At 42.9% G+C, this 27039-nt stretch overlaps 1 protein-coding gene across 5 annotated transcripts in view; it reads left to right on the top strand.

Moving 5' to 3' along the window:
• The window catches only part of JADE3 (jade family PHD finger 3), a 54813-nt gene extending 31418 nt beyond the window's left edge, over positions 1-23395 (top strand). For all 5 annotated transcript variants that reach the window (XM_015851206.2, XM_015851218.2, XM_015851211.2 and 2 more), the window contains 8 exons: positions 4971-5128; positions 6515-6705; positions 8862-9073; positions 11720-11887; positions 15461-15577; positions 15997-16470; positions 18296-18413; positions 20012-23395. In XM_015851206.2, the coding sequence (XP_015706692.1) occupies positions 4971-5128; positions 6515-6705; positions 8862-9073; positions 11720-11887; positions 15461-15577; positions 15997-16470; positions 18296-18413; positions 20012-20910 (2337 nt within the window). In that variant the 3' untranslated portion in view covers positions 20911-23395. The remainder of the gene's footprint in view (positions 1-4970; positions 5129-6514; positions 6706-8861; positions 9074-11719; positions 11888-15460; positions 15578-15996; positions 16471-18295; positions 18414-20011) is intronic.
• The last annotated feature ends 3644 nt before the right edge of the window (positions 23396-27039 follow it).

Below are 27039 nucleotides of genomic sequence, written 5' to 3'. Positions count from 1 at the left end.
CTTTCATTACTCGCGTATGTGGAACTTTTTTTTAGTGGCGTTTAACTGTCACATAAATTGTAGGTCTTGATCCTGTGGAGCACCCTGTAAGATTAGACTGCGAGTGCAGAATGGATTCTTTTGGCAGTTTGAAAGCGGTCATTTTTGTTCTGTGAATGAATGGACACTATGATTAAATCATATCGCTTGGCGTGTGCCATGCATAATGGAACAGGAGACTGTCACCTTTCTGTGTGTGCCTACCTTAGAGGACTCTGAATTAACTTTAACAACTGTCATCTTTGCAGCCTTCTCAAGACCTCTGGTCAGCACGCCTTGTGCATTTTGATGGGCTCCATTTTAGCCCATGTGGGTTAGTTGATTTTGAAAGAGAACATACAGTACTTTCATGTAAATCAGAGATGCAACCTCGCTGGTTAGTTTTTTGATCTTTTTGCTTAAAGCAAAGGGTGAGCAGAATGTATAAGGGCATGGAAGGGCCTGCTTGTGAAAAACCTGAGCTGTTTGACTTTTGGAACTGGCTGAGTAGGCAAAGCGGTTAAGTATAAATGGTCTGGAGAGAGCGGAGGTAGAGCTTCAGTCCTGCCTGTCCTTGTGGTGGAGGAACTGGAAAGGAAGGGCGAGGTGATATGAACGAGGCCAGAAGTTGAGAAGTCTGTTGTAATTAATAGGATCTCCTTTTCCATGCACCATATAATTAGACTGTGAAGCTCATCTGCCACAGGAAGTTGTTGAGACTGAGAATTAAACATGATTATAGAACGAATTGAACAGATGATAACGAGTACAGATTTTTCTAAATATCTGTTTAATTAATACCATTTAAAAAGAATTGATTGTTAGGATTCATCCCTGAAGCTTATGTCTGAGGAAAACCTGACGTGTTCTTACACAGTTTGTGCGCGTTTTTCTGGTTCATGAGATAATGCTGTCAGAGACTCGATGTTAGGCGTGGTTGATTTACTATCCGATTTCATGACTTTTCCTATATATACTTGTGAAGGAGGCTCGGAAGACTTGCGGCTGCTCCACTGAAAGGTGCAATATTTCATTTTCTCGAGTCTTGGGTGATACTTAAAAATAGTTTTTGTGAGTGGGGGTTTGAAGATTAGGATTTACTGCAGGATGTGTTCAAATTATGGAGATGTTTGAGAAGCTTTTTTAACCTTATTTTTTCAGTCTAGTCACTATATGTCCCTGGAACTGTGTTTTCATTTCCATTCTTAATTTATTCTGCTTTTGATTTGCTTTGCTACAAAATAAACCATCCAACTCATCCTGTCTGTAATAGGGTGTACTCCTTTTTAGTGAAGTACCTCAATTCAGAAACTTAATGCCCAGATTGCAGTGCACTAACAATAATAATTCAACCTTGGGAAGATGAGCCCACTGAATTCTGGAAGGTGGTGTGCACCTTGCAGCTTTATTCTCAATAGATAAGCAGCCTTCAGCAGACATTGTCAAAGGTCTATGCAAAGATTAGATGTATTAGATGAGACTATCTGTGCTCAGATACGGTGTGGTTATGTTCCACGTGTAATAGCTCTTAGTACCATTTGGCTTCCTTGTTATTATTTATGTGGTGATTTTGGGTATAACTTTTTTCTGGAGGTGTTGAGCGGTAGAATTTGGGCAGGGGGATTGGCATTCTGCCTTTTAAAAACAGGTATTTTATGTTTCTGTGTCAGAAGACTGCGTGCCTTCTGTTTCTAGGTAGCAGGCTTGTGGCAATGAGATGAATGCTGGTAACTCCTTAGGGGCTCTGCCGGGCACCAGGGAAAGCCTGAGTGTGAAGCAATTAGATGCAATCCAGGAGAAATCCTGCTTTGATTGTAACAGCAACAGAGTGTTTAACATGTACTTCACTTAGACCTCTGATGTGTGCTTCCCACTGGTGGCCTTACCATGGTGGAATTTAATAATAGGTGGTCAAATGCTTAAAAGCTCAGCATCACAAGGAGTACCGTTGTACTTGTCTTGACCTGAGAAGGTTATTTCCTCTTCTAGATCTCAGTCTCAGCTTTAAAGCGTGAAAAACTTTTCAGAGTTTCTCTGTGGAATGCTTAATATTATTTCTGTGACACAAGCAAACACTGTTTTCATTGACTTCCTTCAGACTAACTGCTGCACCGTTTGCAGCTGAACCTTAGAAGTTCCTGGCAGCTAAATGTAACAAAGCACTCGACTTAGCACAGTCAAGTGCTAAGCAGGGCTTTCAATTGCTAAAAATATGTCAAACCAACCCCCTGTCACGCAGTAACCTCTGCGGAAGCTTCTGGTGGGTGGGCAGTTTCCTGTTTTGTGCACACCGGCCATGACCAGCCGCCTTCTAGTGCCGGAGCTCCCCTTGGTGAGGGCCTCTTTGTGAGATGCCTTGTGTCCTCCCAGTGGGTGGGAGGGCATTGCTAACCTAGGCCAGGCATGCTCCTTACTCAGTTCTTCTCAATTTGTCTGCTGTTACAGATGATGCTAAAATAGAGTTGAAGGCTTGTGTATTGTGTACGTTGAGAAGTGCAACTGCTTTTGCCGTACAGCCAGCAAGTGGTTGCTGCACATGTGGGCTAATTGGGGAAGTGAAGGTGGCTGCTGCCAAGAGGAGAAGCTGTGCTATCCATAGGAATGGCCAGTGCCTTATGGATGTTGTAGGAGTCCAAAAAGACACAACTGTGAGGAAAAGCCAGCTATCTAAATCCTGAACATGTGTGTCTGCTCCTCATTGAGAGGCCCAGACTGTAACCTAGAGGCTGACTGCTGGAGTAAAAAGTTATTTGATTGATAAGAAACCTTTCTATGGGTCCCCTGGGTGTTTTGGTTTACTTCCAGAACACAGTATAGAGCGAGTGATGAAGACACAAGTTTTGAAATGTTGTCCTCTGAGAGTATTTCCCTGCTGGAAGACTGCTGTGTGTGAGGAGATGAGAAATGAGATGTGCTATAGGTTGGGATGTCCTTATGACAATTCCAGGTGTCTATAGGAAATACTCAGTTGTACTTAACCTAAGCATGAAAAGCAAGGGAAGTATTATTAGGAAATCTTAGCTGTGTTTGGCTTTCCTTAAGGTTTCAACACTTACGTTTATATTGGTGAAATCTTTTACCTTCAGTGATAGCAATATTTATTAATTTTAGCAACATGAAGCACTTTGTGTTGCTTACGTGGTACTAGAGTGGTCAGGCATAGGGAAAGAAAAAGTTCACGCTCCGTGGGTTTTGTGCACTAAAAATAGAGATGATACAGTTCACATACATAATGGATGATCAGAAGATGAATTTGCTGCTAAGCAATGTAGTTGGATGTAGTTGGAATACTAATGCCTTTCACTGCGTTTTTCATCTAGTGTTTGAAAAACACTGGGTTTGGTGTGAGCCGCTCCTGTGTTTCTTCCGTGACTGAAAAGGTAGTTTGTAAAAGCACTTTATGCTTTACCTTAGGTAAGGTTTGAGGAGTATATTTTCTAATGATTAAACCAGTCATAGCATTTCTCAGTGGATTATTTCTTGCTCGTGGATTTCTATGGAACCGTGCCACATTAGTGTTCCTCATAAACCTAGCTCTTTTTGTAACAAAAAATATGAAAATTCCTTTTAAATGGTGTAGAGCACTTCACATTTTATTTGTGACATGTAGACGTGCTGCTTGGATAAGAACGGATGCTTATGGTCTTTCCACTCTTGCTCTTGTTTTCTGTACAAACCAAAGGGCTGCAGACAGAAGGTTGCAGTAAACAGTCTGATGCAAAGCAAAGCAGATACTCCTTAGTAGTAAATACAAAAGCCTCAAGAGCTGGTTGCTCGTTATTTTTGAGTTCCCAGGTTGAGCTCCCAGCTGTAACAGTTAACTCGATGATTTCCAAGAACAGCTGAGAATTTTTGCAGTAGACATTAAGTGGTCTGGTGCTGTCAAGTTGAAAAGGGTGCATTAAGGTATTTGGCTCTAAAGTATTTTATTACTATTCTCGCTATAAAACTGAATTTCCTAAGAAGGAGTTCAACCTTCCACAGCTTACTGCAGGGGTATTTTCCTTTTCATTTCATTTACCCTTTGAAGATTTGATTTCTCATTGTGACTATACAGTTAATTAGTTGTGATGTCTCACCAATGCCAAGCCACAATCACTGCTCTGCTTTAATGAATGTTAGACTGGTGCAAGGTATCAGTAGGGAGAAAAAAGCCCAAGAAAAACAAAACCTAGTCAAACAACAACAAAAGAGGGATTCATATGCCCTTTATTTAAATTTCATGCACCTCTATTTGACAGGTATTTACATTAAGTAAGCTTTATGACAACTGATAATGGTTCCATGCTCTTAAAAACATAATCTTCTTAAGCCAGAGGTTGATCGGTGCAGCTCGAGGCTTGTAATGGATAGGTTTGTGGTGATATGCAGTTGCAGGTTTCACCAGGTAGGTTTGCTAAAGGGATCTGAGCTGGGTTGTTGTGCAGCAGCAGCATCGCTGTACAGTGCCACGCAGAGATGGTGATACAGGCAGCTGTTTGTCTTTGATCTTGAAGATCCTGGCCACTAAATTTCAGATGGGCTTAGAGATGAACAAGTGCCTATACATCAGCCTTGCTAAGGCAACTGTTCTTAGACTGTGAAGAATATTGCAGTTTAAGGCAGCTTAACTGGGAGGGAAAAAATACATGTATCCTACCTTGTAAGGATAAAGCATGCAAACTGGCAAGTAAAATGAGCTGTTTGAAAATGGCATTACAAGTAGTAGACTAGGTACAGGCCTCCTTTCCCTCTCATCTTGGCTACCTGAAACAGCCTTCTTCTGATTAGACTTTGAGCAGTATCATGGTTCTGCACATTAATTTATTTGTGTGTTGGCAGTCCTAAGAAAATTATCAACAAATGTGCATTGTTTCAGTGCAAACTATGAAAATATCTACTGCTTCACCTACTGCTTCCTCTGGGCAACCCTTTTTCCTAATGCCTCTCTCTTCCCTGGGTCTTCTTTGCAGGTGTTCCGCAAGGATCTCATTAGTGCCATGAAACTACCGGATTCTCACCATGTTAACCCCGATGAATATTATGTCTTTGCGGACACGTGGAAACAGGAATGGGAGAAAGGAGTCCAAGTTCCAGCCAGTCCAGAAACAATTCCGCAGCCATCTCTCAGGTAATGGCAATTAGACATAGTGTGTGTGTGCAGAGCGTCAACTTGGAGAAGGTGGTCTGTCAAAAAGAGGTGGTCCAGGAGATAGATCTTTCATCCTCTCACGTTGTACTTAGACCAGGAAAACATAAAGGTGTAGTCCTGCAACCCTTCCTGGCAGAAAAAGTGTTTGTTATAATGTGGAAGTATTATCTAGAGTCACCTGTGGAAGTATTACTGCCAGGATAGGCTTTGGGACAAAGATAAATGAACTGTCCAGTGAAAGTGCTGGTGCCAGCATAATTTAATTTCCATTGAGGCTATTATCAGTACCAAGTTGTTAAAATAAATATATTGCATCTCATACCAGCAATACTACATTAGGGGAAAAAATGGCTATAAATGTTGCTGGACCAGAGAACAGAAAAAGTCACAAGGAAACAAGAGAAAAAATGAGTGAGGTGATAGCGTGGAGAAGAGTGACAGAAGAACATAATGCTAACAGTCACAACACACGCTGTCCATTTAGAATTATGTGGGATACCGCTTGACTTTTGCCTGCTTCCTCTTTCTCCCTCTTGCCTTGTTTCCCACAGCTTTTCTTTTCTCCTGGTGCTGGGGAGGGCTAGCTCTGGAAGGCATGCAGAGCTTCTCATGCATGGCACTGTTCCACTTGGTATCTCTCTGGCTTCCTTTCACATGCAGGGCCTCTTGAACTAAATGCAGAGAAAGGCTGACTTCTATCTAGCTAGGGTCAGTCTTTCCATTCCCATAGGCCAGTGTACTAGGCAAACACCAAGTTTTATCTTACAAAATAATTGAAAGGTTGAAAACACAGCAGTATTTTTTTCCCTCATTTCCTGGATGATTTTTAGCTGTTTTTCCACTGTACATTTTTGCTTGGCAACAGAGTCGTTCTTGCAGAACAAAAATACTTTTGTAGCATGGATAAAGTATCGTTTGTAAAACAGTGGTAGACTGTTTAACCCAAATGAAGAGTGAGCATCTTCCTCTCCTTCCCACCCCCTGCAGCAGAATAAATCAAGCGTTTCCTGAGAAAGCTGGTGTCTTGAAGATTATCAGTTGACAAGATCGTAGTGAGTTTCATGCATAATGCTTTCTGTGCATTTCAAAAGCATTTATATCACCATTCTAGTAGCATTTCTTAAATTGAAAATATTATGCACAAGCTTGCATTTTAAATGTGATTCTGTATACATAGCAAACCTTAATGGATTTTATATGAAGAAATGACATTTACAGAATCCTGTCTTTCCCACTCTGGCTTCACTTACATACTAGCTTAAAGTATGTGAAATGCTATTGATAACAAGTATTTTATGTCTTTCAAGGCTGAGTCTTAAAAAGTTGTATATAACTTTCTGTTTCCTTTTTGCCTTACATACTTAGGGTTGTCGCAGAAAAGGTGAAAGAAGTACTGTATACAAGACCCAGGAAGTATATCCACTGTTCCAGCCAAGAGCCTACAGAACCAGGTTACATCAACATTTTGGAATTGGCAGAGTCTATGTGTCGCTATGACTTGGATGATATGGACATCTTTTGGCTCCAGGAACTAAATGAAGAGCTCACTGAAATGGGTAATTCGCAACACATTCTAGTTTTTCAAGAAGCAGTTTATTTCTGTTGGTTGAATCGGAGTCTGTTCGGAGGTTTCTTAAAGATCTTTGAGCACCGAATGGAAATGCTAACAAAAATGAGATAACGGCAAAGCTATGGAATGTTTAAAATGAGTTGCTTGATCAGTTGGTGTTTTGTTTTACCTTTTATGCCTTAAAGCTTCTTTACATCCAAAATCATGTGCAGATTGTGCAGACTGATACAGGAGGGAAAAAGCCAACACCAGGTGGAATTAGTTTTAGGACTTTAAAGTTAAGAATTTTGCATAGGAAAAACAGATGTTTCCATTTTTAATACTTGAGCATATTATTGCTACAAAATACAAAGGAGCTACAATATGCCTTTCTCTTAAAGAAATAATTAGGTTTTGCACATGCTAGCTTATTGAAATCCTTCTAAGTATTTTTTATTTCCATGTAAGTTGTGGGCATTGAAGGCTTTGAGGGGGAGTAAGCTATGGGAAATAATCTTGAAGTTACTGCTGGATTAACTGTGATAGGATAGCCTGTTTGACTGACATTCTTCCATGGTTGAGTGCAGGTTCTTGATGAAGGGCTGGTAGGAAAAAGAGAGTCAATTGACACTCCTGAACCTCCTATTCATGAAGAAGGAAGAACTAGTTGGGATGGGTTAACTGCTGGTGGCATTGGCTGTAGCAGCTATGAAATAGTGGAGACTGAGATCTCGAGGGGAGCAAGGAGAGAAAGTAGCCTTCTGGTCCTGGATTTAGGGAGAACAATCTTCTGCTTATTTGAGGAACCGCTGAGTGGGATCTGCAAAGCAGTTCTGAAGGGTGAAATTGTTGGAAAGAGATAGCAAAACTTTAAGGACCATCTCCAGGCATTCAAGAAAACAAGTAGTTGTGTCAGGAGACCAACGTGGTAAAGGAGGGAGCTCATGACTGAGTTCCAGTGCAAATGATGTACATTAAAGGCAGGTACGCTTCATAAGCATATTGGGTGCCGTTCACAAAACCAAAAAGCTTTTCTGGGACTGGAGTCTCCATCCACGGAGATTGTCAAGATCTAACTAAACATGTTTCTGAGCAACCTAATCTGGATTCAGTGTTGATCCTGCTTTGAGCAGGGAGCTGGACTGAATCCCTCTGAGGTCCGTTCCTGCCTGAAAGATTCTGATTCTCTATATACAGGAGTGAAAAAATATCCTGGCATTATCCAAAACAGTTTAATAACATCAGGCACTTCGTATCAACAATCATTTTGTCTTTTCCATCTCACTGTTTATCAGTTATGACAAGAAATAAATATTAGTACTTATTAGTAATCATGTATTCTTGTACATAATCCAGCAGTTATAGTGATGTTAGCCTCTAGTATCAGTGCTGCATGGGTGTCCCAACCTTTGCTAGCCTAAGTAAATATTGTACAACAGGCAGTGGCAGCATTTATGACTGACATTATTGAGGGGATGTGACTTTGAGATTTCTTGTAGCTGTGAACATTGTAGAGTTTCTGAGGGTGTCCCTAAAGCTGCAAGCTGAGGATCAATCTCAAAGCAAATCCTTTCAAGTAGATCTGCTTAGGGTACATTTGATTAGTGGTAAGTGTGTATAGTAGGCATAGTGTTCAAGTAAATAGGTGCCGTGGATTGCTAACGGTGCATTTACTTACTGTTTCATAAAAAGAAATGGTTAAGAGCTCCTTTCTTATCTATTGTGCTGGCAACTCAAGGAGTGATGGCAACTTTTGTATCTTCATAACATCTGAAGTGTACTTGGTAATTTTTATTTGCTAAGGGATTCGTCTTCAGAATGAAGAACATTATGGATGATGTTGAAAGTCATCAGTGTTTCCTAGAATGATGGAGGTGGAGGAAGACTTAGATGAGAGAAGCAAGAAGTTATAGAAGCTTCTGTCTTTTATTCTGTAGTGCTTTTTTCAACGTGTAGTCTTATGTGTAACTTTTTACTCCAGTAGTCTATTTGTATTTATGAGGTGAAGGTAATACTAGCTGGTGAGTTGGAAAAAAGAGTTATTTATTTTTGATGTAAGTAATATTTGTAGTATTTGCTAGTTGTCCTGTTTTTCTGCCTCTCACTCTTGGTCAGAGGCATCTGACTGTATTCTGTTTCCCTTTTCTCTATTCTTCATTGTAGGATGCGGGCCCCTGGATGAAAACACAATGGAAAAAACTATTGAAGTGCTGGAGCGACACTGTCATGAGAATATGAATCATGCTATTGAGACTGAAGAAGGTCTGGGTATAGAGTATGATGAAGATGTCATCTGTGATGTGTGCCGGTCTCCTGACAGTGAAGATGGAAACGATATGGTGTTTTGTGACAAGTGTAATATCTGTGTCCATCAGGTCAGTGCCTGCAGAAGTATTGATGCTGTCCTGTCATCTTTGTTTATGTTTGCAAGTGTGGAATTTGAACCAGTATTAAATGTTAATTTGGAGGCCTTTGTAATTCTCTGGGTATGAAGAGTGATAGAATACCAAGTTAGGTTTTGTACTCTGAGAGTTGCAGCAGATAAATGGCTGAGCACAGTCTGTGTAGTCTAGCTGTAACATGAAGTGTTGTCTGGACTTGCAAATGCTTCCTCCACAAGCATAAATGGTTCCCCTCCACATCCTTAGTAAACCTGAATTTGTAAATAAACAGGCCAGAGAATGCTGGCAGCCTATATGTTAACAAATGTAAAGATCATCTGTTTTGCATCTGGGGCTTTTCCCTCCTCAGTTGACTAGTTAATTGGCTAAACGCAGGCTCTCCAAGTTTAGCCACTTGAAATCATGTGTATAGATGCTTTAACAGACCGATCTTTTTTCCTAGAGGGCATAAGCACCTGCAAGAGCTGTGCTCTTGGTCTGAATGCTGCTCATGTTTGTGGTGTTTCAGATGTAGCCAGGACCTCACACCCAATGAGCTCAGCCTCATCAGGCAGAGGTATCCTCATAACTAAAAAGCAGATTTGAGCCTTGTGGTTTCTAGTGCATCCTGTTTGAGAAGGAATTTTACAGCTGGGCTGCTGGCTCCAAAGGCAGCCCCTGCTGGTGCCCCTTGAAAATACAGAAGAATTTGCAGCACAGGGCTTGGGGTTGCCTGCAGCACTGGAGCTGTTGGCCTGCTGCCTTCTAACCCTGCCCCTTCCCCAGCCACAGGATCTGAACCTGCTCAGCAGAAGCTGGGCTGGAGCTAATCCTAACAAAGTATAGCAGCAAACAACCAACCGAAAATATTTATCAGTTCAGGTTTTTTTCCAGATGGGCTCTAGTTCATCAAACAGCCTCAGGTCTGTTTGTCAGCACACTGCTTGGAGATGCAGAGGAGTGTGAGAGGTTTCTACCCTCACAGTGCTCTCTCATGCTGGCTCACATTGCTGAATTTATGATTTCCTAGTCAAGACCACCTCCACTTACTAGCTGTATTGAATTATACAGCATAGGAAGTTCCGCACGAATGTGCACAAGAACTTCTTTACAGTAAGGGTGACGGAGCACTGGAACAGGCTGCCCAGGGAGGTGGTGGAGTCTCCTTCTCTGGAGATATTCAAGACCCGCCTGGACGCCTACCTGTGTGACGTGGTGTAGGGAGCCTGCTTTGGCAGGGGGGTTGGACTCGATGATCTCTAGAGGTCCCTTCCAACCCCTACAATTCTGTGATTCTGTGATTCTGTAATTAGGAAGTGGTATATGTCCATTTGCAGCCTCCTAAAAGTGATCTCTTGGTGTAATACCACTTAGACTCGATGATCTCTAGAAGTCCCTTTCAAACCTTGCAATTCTGTTATTCTGCATGGGTAATATAAAGTGTTGGTGAGCATGTACCATTTAACAGGAAATGAAAATCACTTGTAAAATTTAGATTACAGCTCCCCCTGTTGGGCCTTTACAACAGTCAAACATGAATACAACATTTAGGTTGGTCTGAATTGATGCTTTCATAATGCAGGATTTCATGCAGGGAAGTCGCTCTCTCTCTAGGCAAAGCGTGATTGTGCAATATTGGACATCTCTTCATATTAAGTACCAAGATCCTATAAGCAGAAGGCAGGGAAAGCAAGCATGGGGAATTTGTACTAGATTTGAATCTTACCATACTGGGTCCCAGCTAATAATCTTGTTCTGTCAAGGATTTCAGTGTTACTGTTCCCTGATATGTGCTGGGAATGGTGCGATTTTTCCTTTAAAATCTGCTTTATTGATAAAGCTTTTACTGGGGGCAGCTGAGCAGAGTTGCACCTTGGTGCAACCAATGGTTTCAAGTATGGTCAGCTTGAATATGTGTGTCTGTGCAGCAGGATGTGTCTACATGAAGGTATAGTTAGCCATTCAGAACTGCTATGAACCTGAACTAGAAAGCAAACCTAAGTTTCTTTTTTACTTTTTTTATCCTCAAACTTAGCAAAAGTTAATAAATCTCTCAGTTTCCAAGAGGCCCCAGGGAAACAGGCAAAGCAGAACCTCATGATTTTGGTATATACTGGTGTAATTTTTTGAGGCAACATTGTATATAAATATTTGAAGTCATAAACGGTTCTCAGAACTGTAACCACAAAAGTAATTGAATGTCACAGGAAAGAATCTTCAGTCAAACAGTTCTTATCACTTCACATCTGAGTAGAATAATGTTAGAGCATAAAGTTGTTAATGGTAGGGGAATGTCTGCTTATACAGATGCCTGTTTTTTGCTTCAGAAACATAAAAAGACACTGAATGCAAAGGTGAAGGTTGTAACATCAGTGTTGTTCAGTTACAGCGGCTGTTTTATACAAGAACAAATAACGCCAAGACACGTTTTAAAAAGAAACTGGCATGAAAAGGCTTTGTTTTAATAGGTTGTTAATCTCTTTGATCACCTGATTCCTTTTAAGGTAAAGAAATTAGAGAAAGATCAAGTGAAGGGCAAACCGTGCCTTTAGGATTTGAAAGCTTCATGCCATTTGAGAATTAATGTTTGGATGTAAAATGCTATCAGTGCACTGTTCTCAATCCCTGTTTTCTTCCAAGGCATGCTATGGAATCTTGAAAGTCCCCGAAGGGAGTTGGCTGTGCCGCACCTGTGTTCTGGGGATACATCCTCAGTGCCTCCTGTGTCCGAAACGAGGAGGTGCCATGAAAGCCACCAGGACAGGGACCAAGTGGGCACATGTGAGCTGTGCTCTCTGGATTCCAGAGGTAAAGTTGAATTTCTGCCTTGTTCTTCTGTATTCTGATCTCCTGCTCCACCTTCTCTGTGTTCCTTCCTCTGCCTTTTCACATTCTCATGATTTAAGGTATCTGCATGGGCGTTATTCTGATGAGTCTGCAGAATCTATTGAAGATTGGGAAAGAGTCCAGCTTATGTTCCATTAATTAATTAATCTCTTTGTCCTTCCCCATTAACTGAGCAGTCTCTTTATGGTGTCATTATGAGATCTGAGTGACCTGCTGGAAAGGTTCAGTGATGTAAGCTACTACTTGCTGCACAACTGCAGCTTCCTTGCCTCCCTTAGTTCTTGGTCTCTTTGTGTGCTCTCAGTTAGGTATATAATTTGCACTGAATACATACAGTTTTATTTATTGAGACAAAAAATTCCTAGGCAAATTGTATGGTATGTGTTGGATGGATTCTAAGATGTGGAGATGTTTGTAGGCAAGTTCTTTGCACTAAAATCAGACATGTTTCTGAACGGTGGAGAGATGAGGCTTTTGTCTTCTATGTTATATTTTATAAGGACTGTTTAGATTCATGCTTGTGTTCATATATAGAGCTTAATAATGAAGCTTTACGTTTCCTCTATTTAGAATCAGATTTAGCATCAAATTATGATTCTGTATATTGAAACAGTCACTCAAGTATAGAGGATGTGTGTGTTTAATTTTGTACTCAGAGTGATATTTGTGCTTTCTTTCTGGTGAGATCCACAGATCCCTTGGAGTGGGTGGCATAGTGTGAGGTTACAGCCATGTCTATTGGCACCATGACATTGAGGGGTGCTTTATTCCCAAACCTTCAGCTCTCAAGCAGCCTTGTCAAGATTCTGGATGACTTTTTAATTTGGAAGCCTGCTGTGGTGTGCAATTCCTAGCTCTATGCTAGGCATATATGTAATTGTCAGTGGACTTATCTTTGCAGTTCTGCTTTCCCTTCAGGCCAGCTTGTAGTTCTGGTGTCTCATCCACCTCAAGTAAGAAAGGAGCAGAGGAAAAAAGAAACAGAACATGAAAGATTAAAATAAATAAATAAAAGCCTCCTGCCTTCTCCTCCTGCACTTCTAAAGTGCCTTGGCTGGAAGCTGTCTTAGCTCTGAGCAAACTGGTTTCCGTAAGAGGACCTTCCTGCATGCGGTTGCCTTGATGTTCTCCCCAGCAGGAGAGAAACTGGCAGGTTTGGAAAGCAGCTGACCACGGGACAGGGAGCACCTGCTGGCTGCTTACCTGCCCACCTCCCTCCGGCTGAGGGAGAGCTGCCAGCAGAGTGCCCAGGTGGGAGAGCTCGAATCCAGCTGCTCCCACAGCACAGTCGACAGCTCCAGGCCTCAGGCACCTCCTCCTCTCTGTGCCCATGCCAAGTGTGTCAGGCATAGCAAGGAGGTGGCACCTGCCAGGAGAGGTTGGAAATGCCTCTTGGATCCCTTCAGCCTCTTCTTCTGCATCGGTGCTTTTAAAAACAAAATGAACTACAATTCTCTCACCAGAGAAGCCTGGCTATTTTTGTTTGTTTGTTTTTGAGAATCTCTGCTAAAACAGCGGGTTCTTGTCTGGAGAGACACCATGGCTTCATGTGCTCTGGGCAACTAGAAAGGGACAGAGTTTTGAAGACCTTGAAATACTTTATGGAAGAATGTTTACTCTCTTGGAAAACCCCTCAAAGAAACAAATTAAGTTGCTGCCACTTCCCCACCACTCCCCTAACAAAATGGGGCAAGGCAGAGTGCAGAGGAAATTGGTCTGTGCTCGTGTTTGTGGTAAAAGATCCAAGAGGGACTTGATTGAGTTTGTAAATATAGGCTAGCATTGTTGTAGGTAGTTGCACCAGGTATTTCGCATCACCAATAGATTCAGCAACCTCTTGGAATGCTTTGTTTTGTTTCGTTTCTTCCGTCCCTCCCCCTCCTTGCAGGCTAATAGTGTAGGAAGGCTGTCTTGACCCTCCCCGGGCCATATTGGACATTTGAAGGTTTTTACTTTACCAAATATACACACTGTTGGTTTTTATCCTTTTCTTCTTCTGCCAGCATTATCTGTTAGTGTAAATGTGTCTCTTCTTCCATCATTTCTTAGAAGATATTCTTGGAAAAAAGGGAGGGAGTTTGACATCAGAAAATGTACGTTGTTTTGAAACTCATTTCTCTGCCTTAGATGACCGATGGCAGACACGTCCTCCCTCGGTCAGTGCGTTGTTGGCTGAAGCAGAAAGTAATTTTTCCTTGCTACAGCTGCAGAACTATCAAATGACCGCCTTCAGCTGCTGCTGTGAGTGGCTGCGCTCCAGCTGGGTGCCTCCCCAGCCACTGGTGCAGATCACTGCCTGCTGCTGGTGGCAGGCCATCAGCGGAGCAGCGGATAGCAGGGTGATAACAGAGATGTCGGCTCTGAGTGTAAATTGCAGAGAGCAGGCTTCAGCAGCCCGCTGTTCTCACTCTCTCCCACTCTTACTTCTTCAGAGTATGGCAGACAAAATGTAACCAGGCACAACACAGAGAAATAATGGAGAAGCTGCATGTTAAGGCAGGCGGTCGTTTCTGTCTCAGGATGGGAGGTTTGGGGAAGTGAAAAGGTTGGCTTCTGTGCTCTCTGGATCCCTCATGAGTTCAAACAGGCTTTGCTTTGACTTCTCTCTTTGAATGTTAGAAACATGCAGGTGGCAGGAGGCCAGTATAAATAAACTGCACCTGACTCTAAGCGCCTCTTTGTGTTTTTACAAAGTGGAGTAACATAACAGGCAGTGTTACAAGCTGAATGGGCAACATTTCTAACATAAATACCTCTGGAGAAGGAGCAGGGAGAGGATGAATAGGGACAGAGAGTGACAAGATATGTCCCAACTCCTGCTGGTACACACAGTGAAAAGCTGGTACAACTGCCTGAAGTTTTTGAAAGGAATATAGGCAACATGGCAAATTGATGCGACCCCATAATTCCCAATGGAGATGTTGCTTACTGTTCTTCAAAACAGTGCAAAAGATAAGAGAGTATCAAAAATACTCAGTTTGAGAATAGCAACTTGGACTTTCAGACTTGATAATGGTAGCATTGCTATCTTCGGATATACCTCCCTAGCAGAGGTCTGCCAAAACAAAGTCTTTCTTCATCAGGGATTAAGCAGGTTTTAATATTAATATGTGCATCAGTTGATAGCTGAGGTACCTTTGCAGAGAGGCCCCTATCCCACCTTAGTTTCTCAGCATGGACAACAGACAACTGGTAAATTACTATCACAGTGGAAAGGTGGACAGAATTGAAAGGGAATAAACTTTGCTATCACTTGCTTCAGTCTCTGAAATGGCTCATAACAAGGCATGCTGTAGCTGCCTCAAATGTTCTGAAAAATTACGACTGCTAGCCACCAGGTTAAACTAATTGCATTCCACCATATTGTTTTCTTCATGTGGAATCTCCTCAAGTCACTTGTTACGAAGTATGAGCACACAGAGATCACTGAATGAGACAAATGGTGGTCATACTTGCGGTCACACCTCTGGGATTAGTGGAGAGCTTGTTTTTATTGCCTTGATAACTGTTTTCTGTGCTGTTTTTTGTTTTCAGGTTAGTATTGCTTGCCCAGAAAGGATGGAGCCGATCACAAAGGTCTCTCACATTCCACCAAGTCGATGGGCTTTAGTGTGTAGTTTATGCAAACTGAAAACCGGTGCTTGCATTCAGGTATGTACTTGTCTTCCTGTGACTCTTGAGTTTGTGGGATGGGGAATTTAAGGTTTTTGAATTTTCTTCAGTGAAGACAACTGCTGGGTAGCTCCCTATCCGTATCATTGTGGCTACTAACAAATCAGTTCCCTAAGCACTCCAGCATAGAGAGTGAAAAGTTTCTATCAATTGCCTTCCTTTGAACGAGGCTGAGATGCATTAAGTACTGATAGTATGTGGATCAGAAATTGATCTTTTCACTGAGTGCCATTCACAGATGAAAAAAGAACAAATCACGCTTTTCTGACTTAGAAATATCAGCTGATTTCTTCAGAGCGCTTAAATTTGGTTTTGTAGGGATGAAGTTTCAAGTAATTATGTTTTTTTTTCTAGTTTGTTTCTACTCCTAGTGACTTTTTTGTGTCTTTCATTTGTAGTGTTCAGTGAAAAGCTGCATCACTGCCTTTCATGTCACCTGTGCCTTTGAGCATAGCTTAGAGATGAAGACTATCCTGGATGACGGGGATGAGGTCAAATTCAAGTCATACTGTCTAAAGCACAGCAAGAACAAACAGAATTCGCTGCCTGATGTTGATGAACACCCCAAAAGCATATCAGATCAGAAGCAAACAGAGAGTGAGAAAACCAGTTTACGAGCCCAGAAACTCAGAGAGCTGGAAGAAGAGTTTTACTCACTGGTTAAAGTGGAGGATGTTGCAGCAGAACTGGGCCTCCCTAAACTTGCTGTAGACTTCATCTACAATTACTGGAAACTAAAGCGGAAAAGCAACTTTAACAAACCTTTGTTTCCTCCCAAGGAGGATGAAGAAAATGGCTTGGTGCAGCCAAAAGAAGATAGTATTCATACTCGCATGAGGATGTTCATGCATTTGAGGCAGGACCTAGAGAGGGTAAGAGTTTTAACTGGTAAAAATGATGCACAAGCGAGCAGCTGCTTTGTCTGGACAAAAGTGGGAATGGGAGAAGCACAGGGAGATGATTTATGAAATAATAATAATAAAAGGTAAGGCCTTGAACTCCGTTCTGGAGGTACGCTGCACGTTGCAGAGACTTGGAGAAGCCATCCCTTTTCAGTTCAGTGAGAGATTCACCATGAACACTGTGTTTCCTGCCTTGCATAGAGGTTTCTCCCTTATATAATGTAACACATCTGTTTCCGTCCACAACGGACATACTTGAGCACTGACTCTTTGATTTCAATGTACGTTGAATTTGCCTAGGTAATGCACCAAGTATTCCACAAAAACTTGAAACAGACCTTCTCACCCTCATAGAGGGCAATTAGGTGAAGTCCTGGGTTAACTACTACAGAGGCTTTTTATTTCTACACATGAAGAAGGATGCTGACTTATGCTCAGGCAGCTTCCCGTGACACCTGATTCAGGCCCCTTACTCACCTCCCTTCTTTGACAGCGTGCTGTTGTCAGCTAGCCTTAGGTAAGGGAAGGCTGAATCACATCTCATGCTCTTAAATAAACTGGACACTTTCCCTGCATGCAGCTGCCCAGGGTGCTACAGTTGGTTAGCTGTTGGAAAACAGCCCATCTGGCCTAGCACTGCCTGTGGCTTCACCGAGTAGAGTGAAAAGGAAATAATCTTTTTATCAGTATCCAGCTTGGCTCTTTACCAGCTTATCAGCTAACCAGCATTTGGAAAATATGGAGTCCTTGAGCAAAATCCAGAGCAGGAATTTGGCCCCTACTTAAATATGTTATATATGTATACTTTATACATACACATATGTTCTGTATGTATACTCTATACATACATAACATGCTTTGAATGGAAGATTTTCTTCTCAGAGTTTCTGAACTTCGCATACGATAAGATTTCCAACTGAGATATGTCTTGGGGTGAAAATTCATTTGGGAATCTTGGAATTTCCTTTCTGGGGAGAGAGGCTTCAGTTTCTGAACAGCTCAAGTTAATTGCTGGGGGAAAGTACACGTGGCAAATATCTTTCATCCAGCCCCAGTGCTGCTTCTGTGTTCTGCAGGCTCTTCCAGGTCTGTATCACAATTTTCTTCACCTCTTCCTGTTTTCATTACGCTAGGTGGAAATATTGCTGTAAACTCAAACAGTGAAAGCAGAAGTATGTGGAACTGCAATGAAGTCTGAAAATAAACTGCTGAATGAGTCAACAAAAATGTGTAAAGTGTGCAAGAAGCTGCAGTGTTCTTTTAGGGCTGATTTACATGTTAATTCCAGTCCAAAGACACCAGCTCTATGCAGTAGCTTTGCTACAAGTATTACTTTGTAAAGTAGCAATAATCCTAGGAGAAAACGAACAAATTTAGCTGTTAAAAACCATTCTGTGAAGCATTTTACAAGGAAATTCTGGAAGAACTGAGTGTTGACTGCAGTGAGATGCCCAGCATAGTTGTGTGGTGGAAGCAGGCTATCAAACAAGCAATCCGTACAGATCGTGTTCTTCTCCTTTGACTGGAATTTTGTGTTCCCTTCCTGTTCTTATAGATGAAAATACATTCTGCTGTCTCACGAAACACGTTCAAGGCATTCTGCAAACTGGCAGTAAGAAAAAAAACCGCAGGATTTATTTTATATTCATAGTTACATATGTTCAGTAACATTTATGAGGTGTTTGCCAAGGGATTTTGCTCACAGTGTTCCTATAATTCTGTTGTTGATACAATATTTCTCCTGTGTCAGGATATTTTTTAATTCTATACTAAGTCTCCTGTTGTTTCTCTGTAGGTGAGAAATCTCTGCTACATGGTAAGCAGGAGAGAGAAACTGAAACTGTCTCACAGTAAAGTACATGAACAGGTCTTCAACTTGCAAGTTCAGCTCGTTAATCAGGAAATTGCAGCAGGTAATCATATGAATGTCAAATATTTATAAATTAGAACAAAATTCTTATTCCATAGATGCTCCTGCCATATGCCGATTAGTTTCCAATTATGTGGCACCCAGGAAGCAGAAACAAACTGATGGAGATCTCTAGGTTTTTGCTTCTTTGGGATGCTGTTTCATGGTACTGTTTGCCCACAGCAAGCTCCGCTCTCCAACTGAGAAGCTTTTTGTTTGCTGTAGTTAATTTCTTCAGGCAAATGAGAAGAGTGACTGACAGGAATTGCAGTTCTCACATTGCCTTGAGTACTTAATGAGAATTACGGAGGAGTGTATCTTAGCTTGTGATCTGTAAACTTCCTTCAAAAAGGGTCTAAGCACTGTTGTTTCTAACAGTGAATAGTAACTGCTTTGTACCAAAACAAACCCTGACCATAATTTTTATTAAATCTGTGTCCTGAAGTGAGGAACATGGCATTGGATGGTCCTGTACACAGCCAGGAGCTGGACCCAGCGATCCTTATAGGTCCCTTCCAACTTGGGATATTAAATGATTTGGAAAGAGGAAGAGTATGCATTACAGTGCAATTACTTTTATTTTTATTATTATTTTTTTTTAATAGGAAGGTAATTGCTTCTACAGTGTGAAATAGAAATCTCAATGTTTGTTCAAGATTTCCATAACCAACTTTGAGTGAAACCTTTATGTTTTTTCTCTACTCCAGAGCCATGGATAAGTTTTGTTAGTACTGACAGGTTTTTGATTGCTTTTTTAAACTGTTTCAGATGAGATTAGGACACACCCTCACTCAGAGGGTGGTGATGCACTGGAACAGGTTGCTCAGGGAGGTTGTGGATGCCCCATCCTTAGAGGCATTCAAGGCCAGGCTGGATGTGGCTCTGGGCAGCCTGGTCTGGTGGTTGGCGACCCTGCACGTAGCAGGGGGTTGAAACTGGATGATCATTGTGGTCCTTTTCAACCCAGGCCATTCTGTGATTCTACGATACTTGGTGGACGCAGCAGTACTCTAAAGCACTTTGGTTTTGTGTAATGAAATTTTATTAGAAATGTCTACTAAGACAAAGCCAAGCGCTTTTTAACTTGTTAGAATGTTTTGACAGCTATTTTGCAATGGTGATGCAAGCGTATTATATCACAGTGACTAACATATTGGAGTGAAAAGAGCTTTAAAACAGAGAATTTTATAAAACAAAGCAGAGAACTGAACTAAGTCCAAAGTGCAGCTCAGTTTGAAGCATTGTTTTTTCTCTATCCAGAGCTGGATGTGAACTTTTTATAGTTCTGTTGGAACTACTTCAGTCATGTCTTGAAACTGCTTCAGTTCACTGGCTTAAAGCCCCATGAAAGGGCACGTTATTTGTTTTTTAATCAAAATTCTAAAATGCGTACCTAAATTCTGAGCTGGTAAGTGATAGGGAGCTGTTTTCAGTAGCCTGACTTCTCTTTAATATCTTAACATAATTTTACAGTAATTGTTCACAAGTGCTTCTTGTTGAATGGCCTATCTCATAGTCTGTAAAACCCTACAGGTAAAGAAGTGATTGCCTCTTCTTTAAAAGTCTTCTCATCTTCTGCTCCCTCATCTTTTTCTCACACAGGCCATACCCTGACAAGTGCACTAGAGAACACGCTGTTCTACCCACCTCCCAGGATCACCCTGAAGTTAAAAATGCCCAAATCAGCACTAGGAGATTGCAAAAATAACTCACTGAAGCCTGGCAACAGACCGCTCTCTCCTGACAACAACAGCACTGTTTACAGCAAAAGGAGCGTGCCGATGTCAAAGGAGCCATTTGAAATCAAAGCCAAATCTTACTCCAGATATCAGCACGACACCAGAAGTAATGGGTTGCTTGTGACAGGAGGGATTGGCAAGCCTCGTGGCGAGGTGAAGGACTCCGGTCTTGTGCAGGTGCCGGAGTTCCACCGGGGCCAGCCATCAGGGAAGCCCCTGGCACTGCAGGCTGCTCTGCACGGACAGTCCTCCATCGGGAATGGGCGGCTGCAGCAGGATGGCTCGCGGCTGGTGGCCAAATCCAATGGCTTGATGGGCAGGACTGGCGACGTGAGCCAGAGGGACAGCTCCAGCCAGACGCCCTTTGAACAGGACTCTGTGCTGACAACTCATTTGGCCAGCCAGAGTGGTTTTAGAAAATCCACCATTGAACACTTTAGCCGCTCCTTTAAGGAGGCCACTAACAGTCTGGTGAGGACAACGGAAGATTTGCGGTGCTGTGAGAAGCCAACGAGAAGGCTTGCAGCAAAAGAACGCTTGTGGAGCAAGCAGACGCTCGAAGGGGCTCCGTACCAGGACAATGACGGGTACTGTCCCGACTTGGAGCTGAGTGACTCTGAAGCAGAAAGCGATGAAAATAAAGAGCAGATGAGGTTAAGACGAAGTAGCTCAGAGAGAGAAAGCCCAAGTAAGGACTTTGGAAGAGAGTGTCACAATAGAAACAAAAAGAATATGATTTCTCACAGTTCGGTACAAAGGTGATTAGAAGCCCCCACGGGGTGACTCGGCCTTTGTGTATTCCGACGTACCAGTGCAAAGCTCAGCATCCACAGGTTCCAGAAAACGGCACAGGAGCTAAGTTAGGAAGAACTGCAGCAGGAGATGGGGAGTGAAATCAGAGTAGTTTTGTTCAACTGTGAATTGGCTTGCAGCCTTTGCAAGGTTAACCGAGCTATTGCAAAGTCATGAATAAATCGGTAGGTTCTATTAGAGCTGAACATCTGGGAGAGCATGAAGTGGTTGATCCTTGCGTAAATTCAGGAAACTGCTTCCTCCTTGGCAGCATGAGTGTGAGGCCACATGTCCACCTCATGTCAGTCTTGTGGTGGACAGGCGTTAGAGAAGTCCTTGCGTTGCTCTGGCGTGTTGCAGGGAACCGCCAATGGAGACACCGAAACCGCGTTTTTTGGCACCTGCAGCGCGGTTCTGATCCAGCAAGGCACTTTAGATACGTGTTAGAGTTACTCCTGTACTGAGTCCCGCTGAATTCTCCCAGAACTCAGTGCTCGGCTCCCAAGGCATGTCCTGGTGTGCTCTGCTGGATCAGGCCCAATCGACTACTAAGTGACGGTCCCCTGCGGTGCTGCAGGAGGGCTCCAGCTGCAGGGGTGTCTGCAGGCTCCTTGTGGAGGTGGGAGCAGGTGCCGCTGGAGCTGCCAAACTTGCTGACCTCTGGGTGTGCCCTTGCTCCCTGCTCCTGCTGAGGGTTGTGTTTCTCTTCACAATAATTTGCTTATTTTGTAAATAGACAACTTGTAGTACTTAAGTTTTTTTAATCTCTGTACATAGTTGCTTGTTGTGGGATGCACTTGTAAATATTTTACCCAGCTAACAAGTACAGATGGCTAATTTTGTGGATAGTGTTTACAAAAGTAGATGTACTACTTCAAAGAAAAATGCTATTTGACACTTACTTACATGTAGGCAATCACCAGTGATGCCAGGTTCCTCTTGAAACTGAGATTTCACATCCAGAGGTGTTTGTACCTGGTGTTTTTAAAATAAGATGGATTAGAAATAATCTGTTCCGAACTTCTTATTCAGGCACAAATTTTCAACCCTAGCTGCCTAAATGTGGGCTTAAGAGCCCCGCTTCTGGTGTCTAGGGCTGTAAAATTTTAGCCAGTCACCATCTGAAGTATGTTTTTTTATTGCTGAGGAATTATTGGCTCCATTAAGCTGCTTTTCAACCTCTGGATCAGTTGCTGTTTCCCAAACTAAAGCTTTTTTGAGTGTGCTTTCAAGCCAGTTGTTAGCTGGCGTTTAAATTTCAACCAGTGTGGAGGAAGCGAGAAACAAGGGGAAACCCTTGCTGGTTTGTTTATGCAATCTGGGATATTTTTTTGTCTGAATAGAGACAGATTTCTTCTTTTCCAGGCAAAACTACCGTGCTGTTCTCAGCCGTGCTGCACGTTCCAGCCATCCGCAGCACCCTCTGTCCCTAGAGGGCTGGTTTTGTCTAGGAAGGTTCACACCCCACATAAAGATGACTATGCAGAACCCAAACAACAGCTTGCTTTCCTTCACCGTCTTAATTTATTGCTTTTAGTTTAGGAAATTGCAGCGACGTTTTTAGATTTGGTTTAACCTTTGAAATCTCTCTGCTTTCAATAGGACTAAGCAGGTCAGGGCTGGAGGGCTTTTTCTGTAGTGAAACAATGATAATAAAAAATACAACCCAGTGTAGTTGGCAATTCTAATCTCTTTGCTTCACGCATCTTATTTTTTTCTTCCCCCTTCCCCCTCCCACTTCTTGATTTTATGTATATTTGTGTAATTTGTCTTTCTAGAGCTGTACCTTCAAAATCATTTCTTTTGGTGTAAATATACGGTAGCGTTTTAGGTTTCTACATGTTTTATTTTAACGGGAAATGCTTTGTGTTCTAAGCCAAGCCATGGGCCTTTCAGAATAAGGAAACAGGTGTTTGTTCATTTGCGTTCCCAGTTCTGATTCTCTTAAGTTCTCCTTCGATATTTATTAGCAATCCTCTTCCTGGTCACGAAATCCCGCGGAGCTTGCACTGAGAGGTGAGCAAAGCGGTCATGTCGTTTGGTGGCCAGAAGCGTGTGGAGGAAGGGAGGAAAATGGTGCTTTTCAGCAAAACTCAACGTTTCTGCTCTTCCGGGGTTATTCATTCCCGGGTAATGGTTTTGCTCATTTTAACGTGATTTGTAATAGATATATGAAGGAGCCCTTGGTTGTGTAGTTCTCAAGTATTGCCCCCAAAGTGCATTTGCTAGTTTTTATTGTGTGTTTGGTGGCTAACTGTTTGAAGTATTACCTCTTAACCTTATTTGTCGATTTATTTTTTTTTTATTTTAATTTTTTTTTTTTGTGATTTTGCATTTTGTTTTATATATATAAATATATATATATATATTCAATTTTCCAAGATGGACTCGGTCTTTTTCAGATGTCCCCTTTTTACAAGTACTTTTTCATTAAATTATGAAACTGCTAACAGTATTTTCACTTGGTGTGATTTATTTAGGCCTTCACTCTCCATGTCCATAGGTTACTCAACTCATCAGTCCAGCGGCAGCGCCGCGTCCATCAAGGAGTAAATCATTTCCACTGAACTAGCAACACTTTAACAAGCCAGAACGGGAAGGAAAACCTTTTCCCTTCAGCCTGCTCCCCCAAAAAGGCACTGAGTGCTGATTTGCTGTGTTTAGCAAATAGTCCGTGCCTGGCTTTGGTTTCTGCCTAGTCCAGCAAATACGACAGACTGCTTGCCGCACTGGTCTCGCTTTTTTGTTTGTCTGTTCGTGTTTTAGTATGTCTGCTTCTCTTGGTTGTACAAATGTAAGTTATAGAGGGCGATCTGAGGGCTGGCTGCCTGCCTTGTCCTGCTGCTCGTACACCCTCACATATGCACAAATAACTGGCTGGTGCTGCACAAGGAACAGATTGGAACGAGCCCATTCCCAGGCTGATGTTGTGTGTGGGTTTTGCTTGATGTTCTGCTATAGTTCCCCCCTGCTCACGCAGGCTGGTGCTCTGCTGTACCATGCTGCTTGACCAGAGTTGCTGCTGCCCTGGGGTGGAAGAAAAAGCAGGAAAGGAGGCAGCTAAAGCAAGGATGGAGAGTGAGGAACAGGTGGAGCTGTGCAACCCGGACAGCATCCTTCCTGCCCTGAAGGGACAGACTTGCTGTGTGTGTGCCTGAAGCCATGGTAAAGTGAGACAGAGTAGAGCAGTGAACAATGTGAGTGGTTGGATGTACTAATGGGAGTGGAGCTGGAGTGCGACAGATGGAACAGGGCAGTGAGTCCCATGGCCTGAAAGAAAAGCCAAGGGAAGAAGGAAAAGGGGAGTGAAGGTACATAGGAGAGGAGAGGAGAGGGAGAGGGAGAGGGAGAGGAGCCATGAGTGACAGACGGATGATCTTTAAGACCAGAATTTCTTCCCTGAAGGTGTGCTTGCTGGTTCCAGCAAGAGGCTGCCTTTTAGTGGATTTTTGATGGGTGGCCTCACATCTCTGAAAGTTCAGCCCAGTTGTGCCTGGGATGTGAGAAAGACAGACAAAGAAGAACATCGATGTTGCTATTTGTTTCCTTTGGAAACAGCTGCTGGTGGTTTGCAGAGTCATTAGAAATGAGATTTCCAGCAGCCATGGCAGTCTGGTTACTTGTTGATGGTAACCCGGTAACCAAACCCAAGTGGAGCCTTCGTGGTGATTCTCAGCACCACCGTCTCTGGATTTATGTCTTTGACTAAAGAGAAAACACTTTTCAACTGTAACTGGTGCTTTGGCTCTGCCAGTACATGCATCCTTTGTATTACGTTCTCTTTGCATCATGAATCCCAAACCATCCAAGGAGAAATGACAAATGCTTGACTATTAAAAACAACCTTTAAATTTCACACTTGGTTTTGATGTCATATCTCACTGCTACTATGGCTGATGGCCCAGGCATGCAGGCTGGATGGCAGAGATGGCAGAGCAAGAAATGTGTGCAGTGACTGAATTACTAAATGTGCCTCTGTGAGCTGAGATAACATGACAAGCCAGTCATCACTATTGATGTGAACTCAGATGATCCTCGTACCTATGATGGGTTTAGCACTGCAGGGAATTGACACATCTATTGGGAAAACATTCATTTGATGTGAATTAATGAGTAAGAGGAAGCTCCTTGCACAATCTGGGAGTTAGGCATGCAAGGGAAAAGTACTGGTAAAGGGCAGAGATGAGAAACAATGGAGTGCCTTAGTACTTCTGCTTTAGGATAAGTGAAGGATTGCAGGGTCCTGGGCTCTGCTTCTGCTTCTAAATCTTCCTTTATGTCAGCATCATGGCACGGCAGGCCTTGACACTTTTTATGGTGCAATTCTGCAGCACTGCCTGCTTGTCTGGGCCATCCCCAACAGGCTGGCACCCTGATGTAGCTGTAAGTGCTCCCATTCACTGCAGGGGAGTTCAACTTGATGACCTTTAAAGATTCCTCCCAACTCAAACGATTTCTATGGTTCTATCCTGGAATAACTACACCTGAGCTCCACTCCATTCTCCATTCTTGCAAGTGTACTCATCTCCAGTGATGGGACAGTTATAGATTGCTGTGACAACAAGCACAGTTTCTTGAAGCAAAACTATTTTTTTTTCCTCTAAAAATTATAAAGCAGCTGGGGAGTTGCTTTCAAATAGCAGCTGTGCATGCATGTGTTTCTAAAGCTAATCCCTTCACATGTAGCTTGGGTAAATTTATATTGCTGTGTAAGGAGCCTCAGGTATTTGCCCATTAGTTTCTCTGCCTCTATGAGTAAAGCTTGCAGATAATCTCTTTCTCCAGCAGGCTTCTCATGGCTGGGGCTGTGTCCTAGATCCACCTTGCCCTGCCTTTCTTCCTTTTGTCTGGGGCTGTTGTTCTCCCAGAGCCCTGAAGCTGGTATCTGTTTTGGCTGGGCTGCCTTATCTGGGGCATTGTTCTAAATCTGCTAGGCTTGCTAATGACACCTTTATGGCTTCTTTTTACCCTGCCATCCTCAAGACATTTTTCCAGTCTCTTGTTTTTTCCCCCAGGTGCTGCCCCACCTGCCCTCATCCTGGAGATGAGCACTGGGCACTGCGACAGGCATTTCTTTACAGGGTGCCCTAATGGTTCCTGAGGCGTTCTGCCAGCTGCCAGACTGGTAGGCTGGTGACCTGAGGAGGAATTCCAAACCTAATGCAACAGCAATGCATAAAAGATGTCTTCAGGAAACTTCCTGGTCGTCCAAAAGCCTTTGAGCTTGTGACTGACATCAAGACGCCACTCCTCATATTTGCCGAGGCCTCAGTAACCACAGGGAGCCCGCTGGGGATGGCACTTGGGAAAAGAGAATGTGCTGTGTGCCATTTGGGAAAATGGCATTGGCTCTAGAAATGCAGGTCCTCGTGGGGGGATGAGATGGCTGAGGGGAGAAATCGTTCAGCCATCCTGCTCCCAAGGGCACCTGCCGCCACCTGAACAGCCGGGTCTGAGTGCATTCCTCCATGGCTCCACCTCTCTTATCTCCTGGGGTGGTGCTTGCCCGGCATCACTGCTGTGTTGGGCTCCATTTGCATCTGGCTGGATAAGGCTAGACCAGCTGATGGCTCAGCATTGTTCTGCTATCTCTGAAAGGACACAGACTTACCTCCTGCCTCCTGGTCTCCCCTGGCCAAAATAAGACTAAAAGCAGAGAAATGGATAGGCCAGGTGCTGTGGAATAACTGTGAGCAAGTCATCGTTTACATGGGTCACAGGCAACTAATCCGGAAAACAGACTTCTCTCAAACTGTCCGATTGAATGCACTGAATTAAGCTCAGAGCAGTTGTCCCAAACCTGCAGTTAATTTGAGGTTTGCTTCTGATTTGGACTTGAAGAAGGGCTTGTGTGCCTGAGAGCTGCGAACACTGAGGGCACTGTTACTGATACTGCCTCCATTGTGGCTGCAGTTCTGCAGCTGCCACAGGACATATCAATGATCTTTCTTTTTCCCCAGGCAAGCAAAATGCAAATCCAGGCCACATGGGGTACAAAGAGCAGGAAAGCAAGGCATTAGGAAACATTTCTTGGCCGTGCTCCACTGGAATAATGCTCACCCTTTCTGAGGCGCCCTGTTCCCCGCTGGAGGAGCAGAG

The sequence above is a fragment of the Coturnix japonica genome, chromosome 1 (assembly GCF_001577835.2).
Source record: "Coturnix japonica isolate 7356 chromosome 1, Coturnix japonica 2.1, whole genome shotgun sequence".
NCBI classification, from domain to species: domain Eukaryota; kingdom Metazoa; phylum Chordata; class Aves; order Galliformes; family Phasianidae; genus Coturnix; species Coturnix japonica.
Note: the sequence above shows the minus strand (reverse complement) of the source record. Positions and strands in the feature narration are given on the sequence as shown.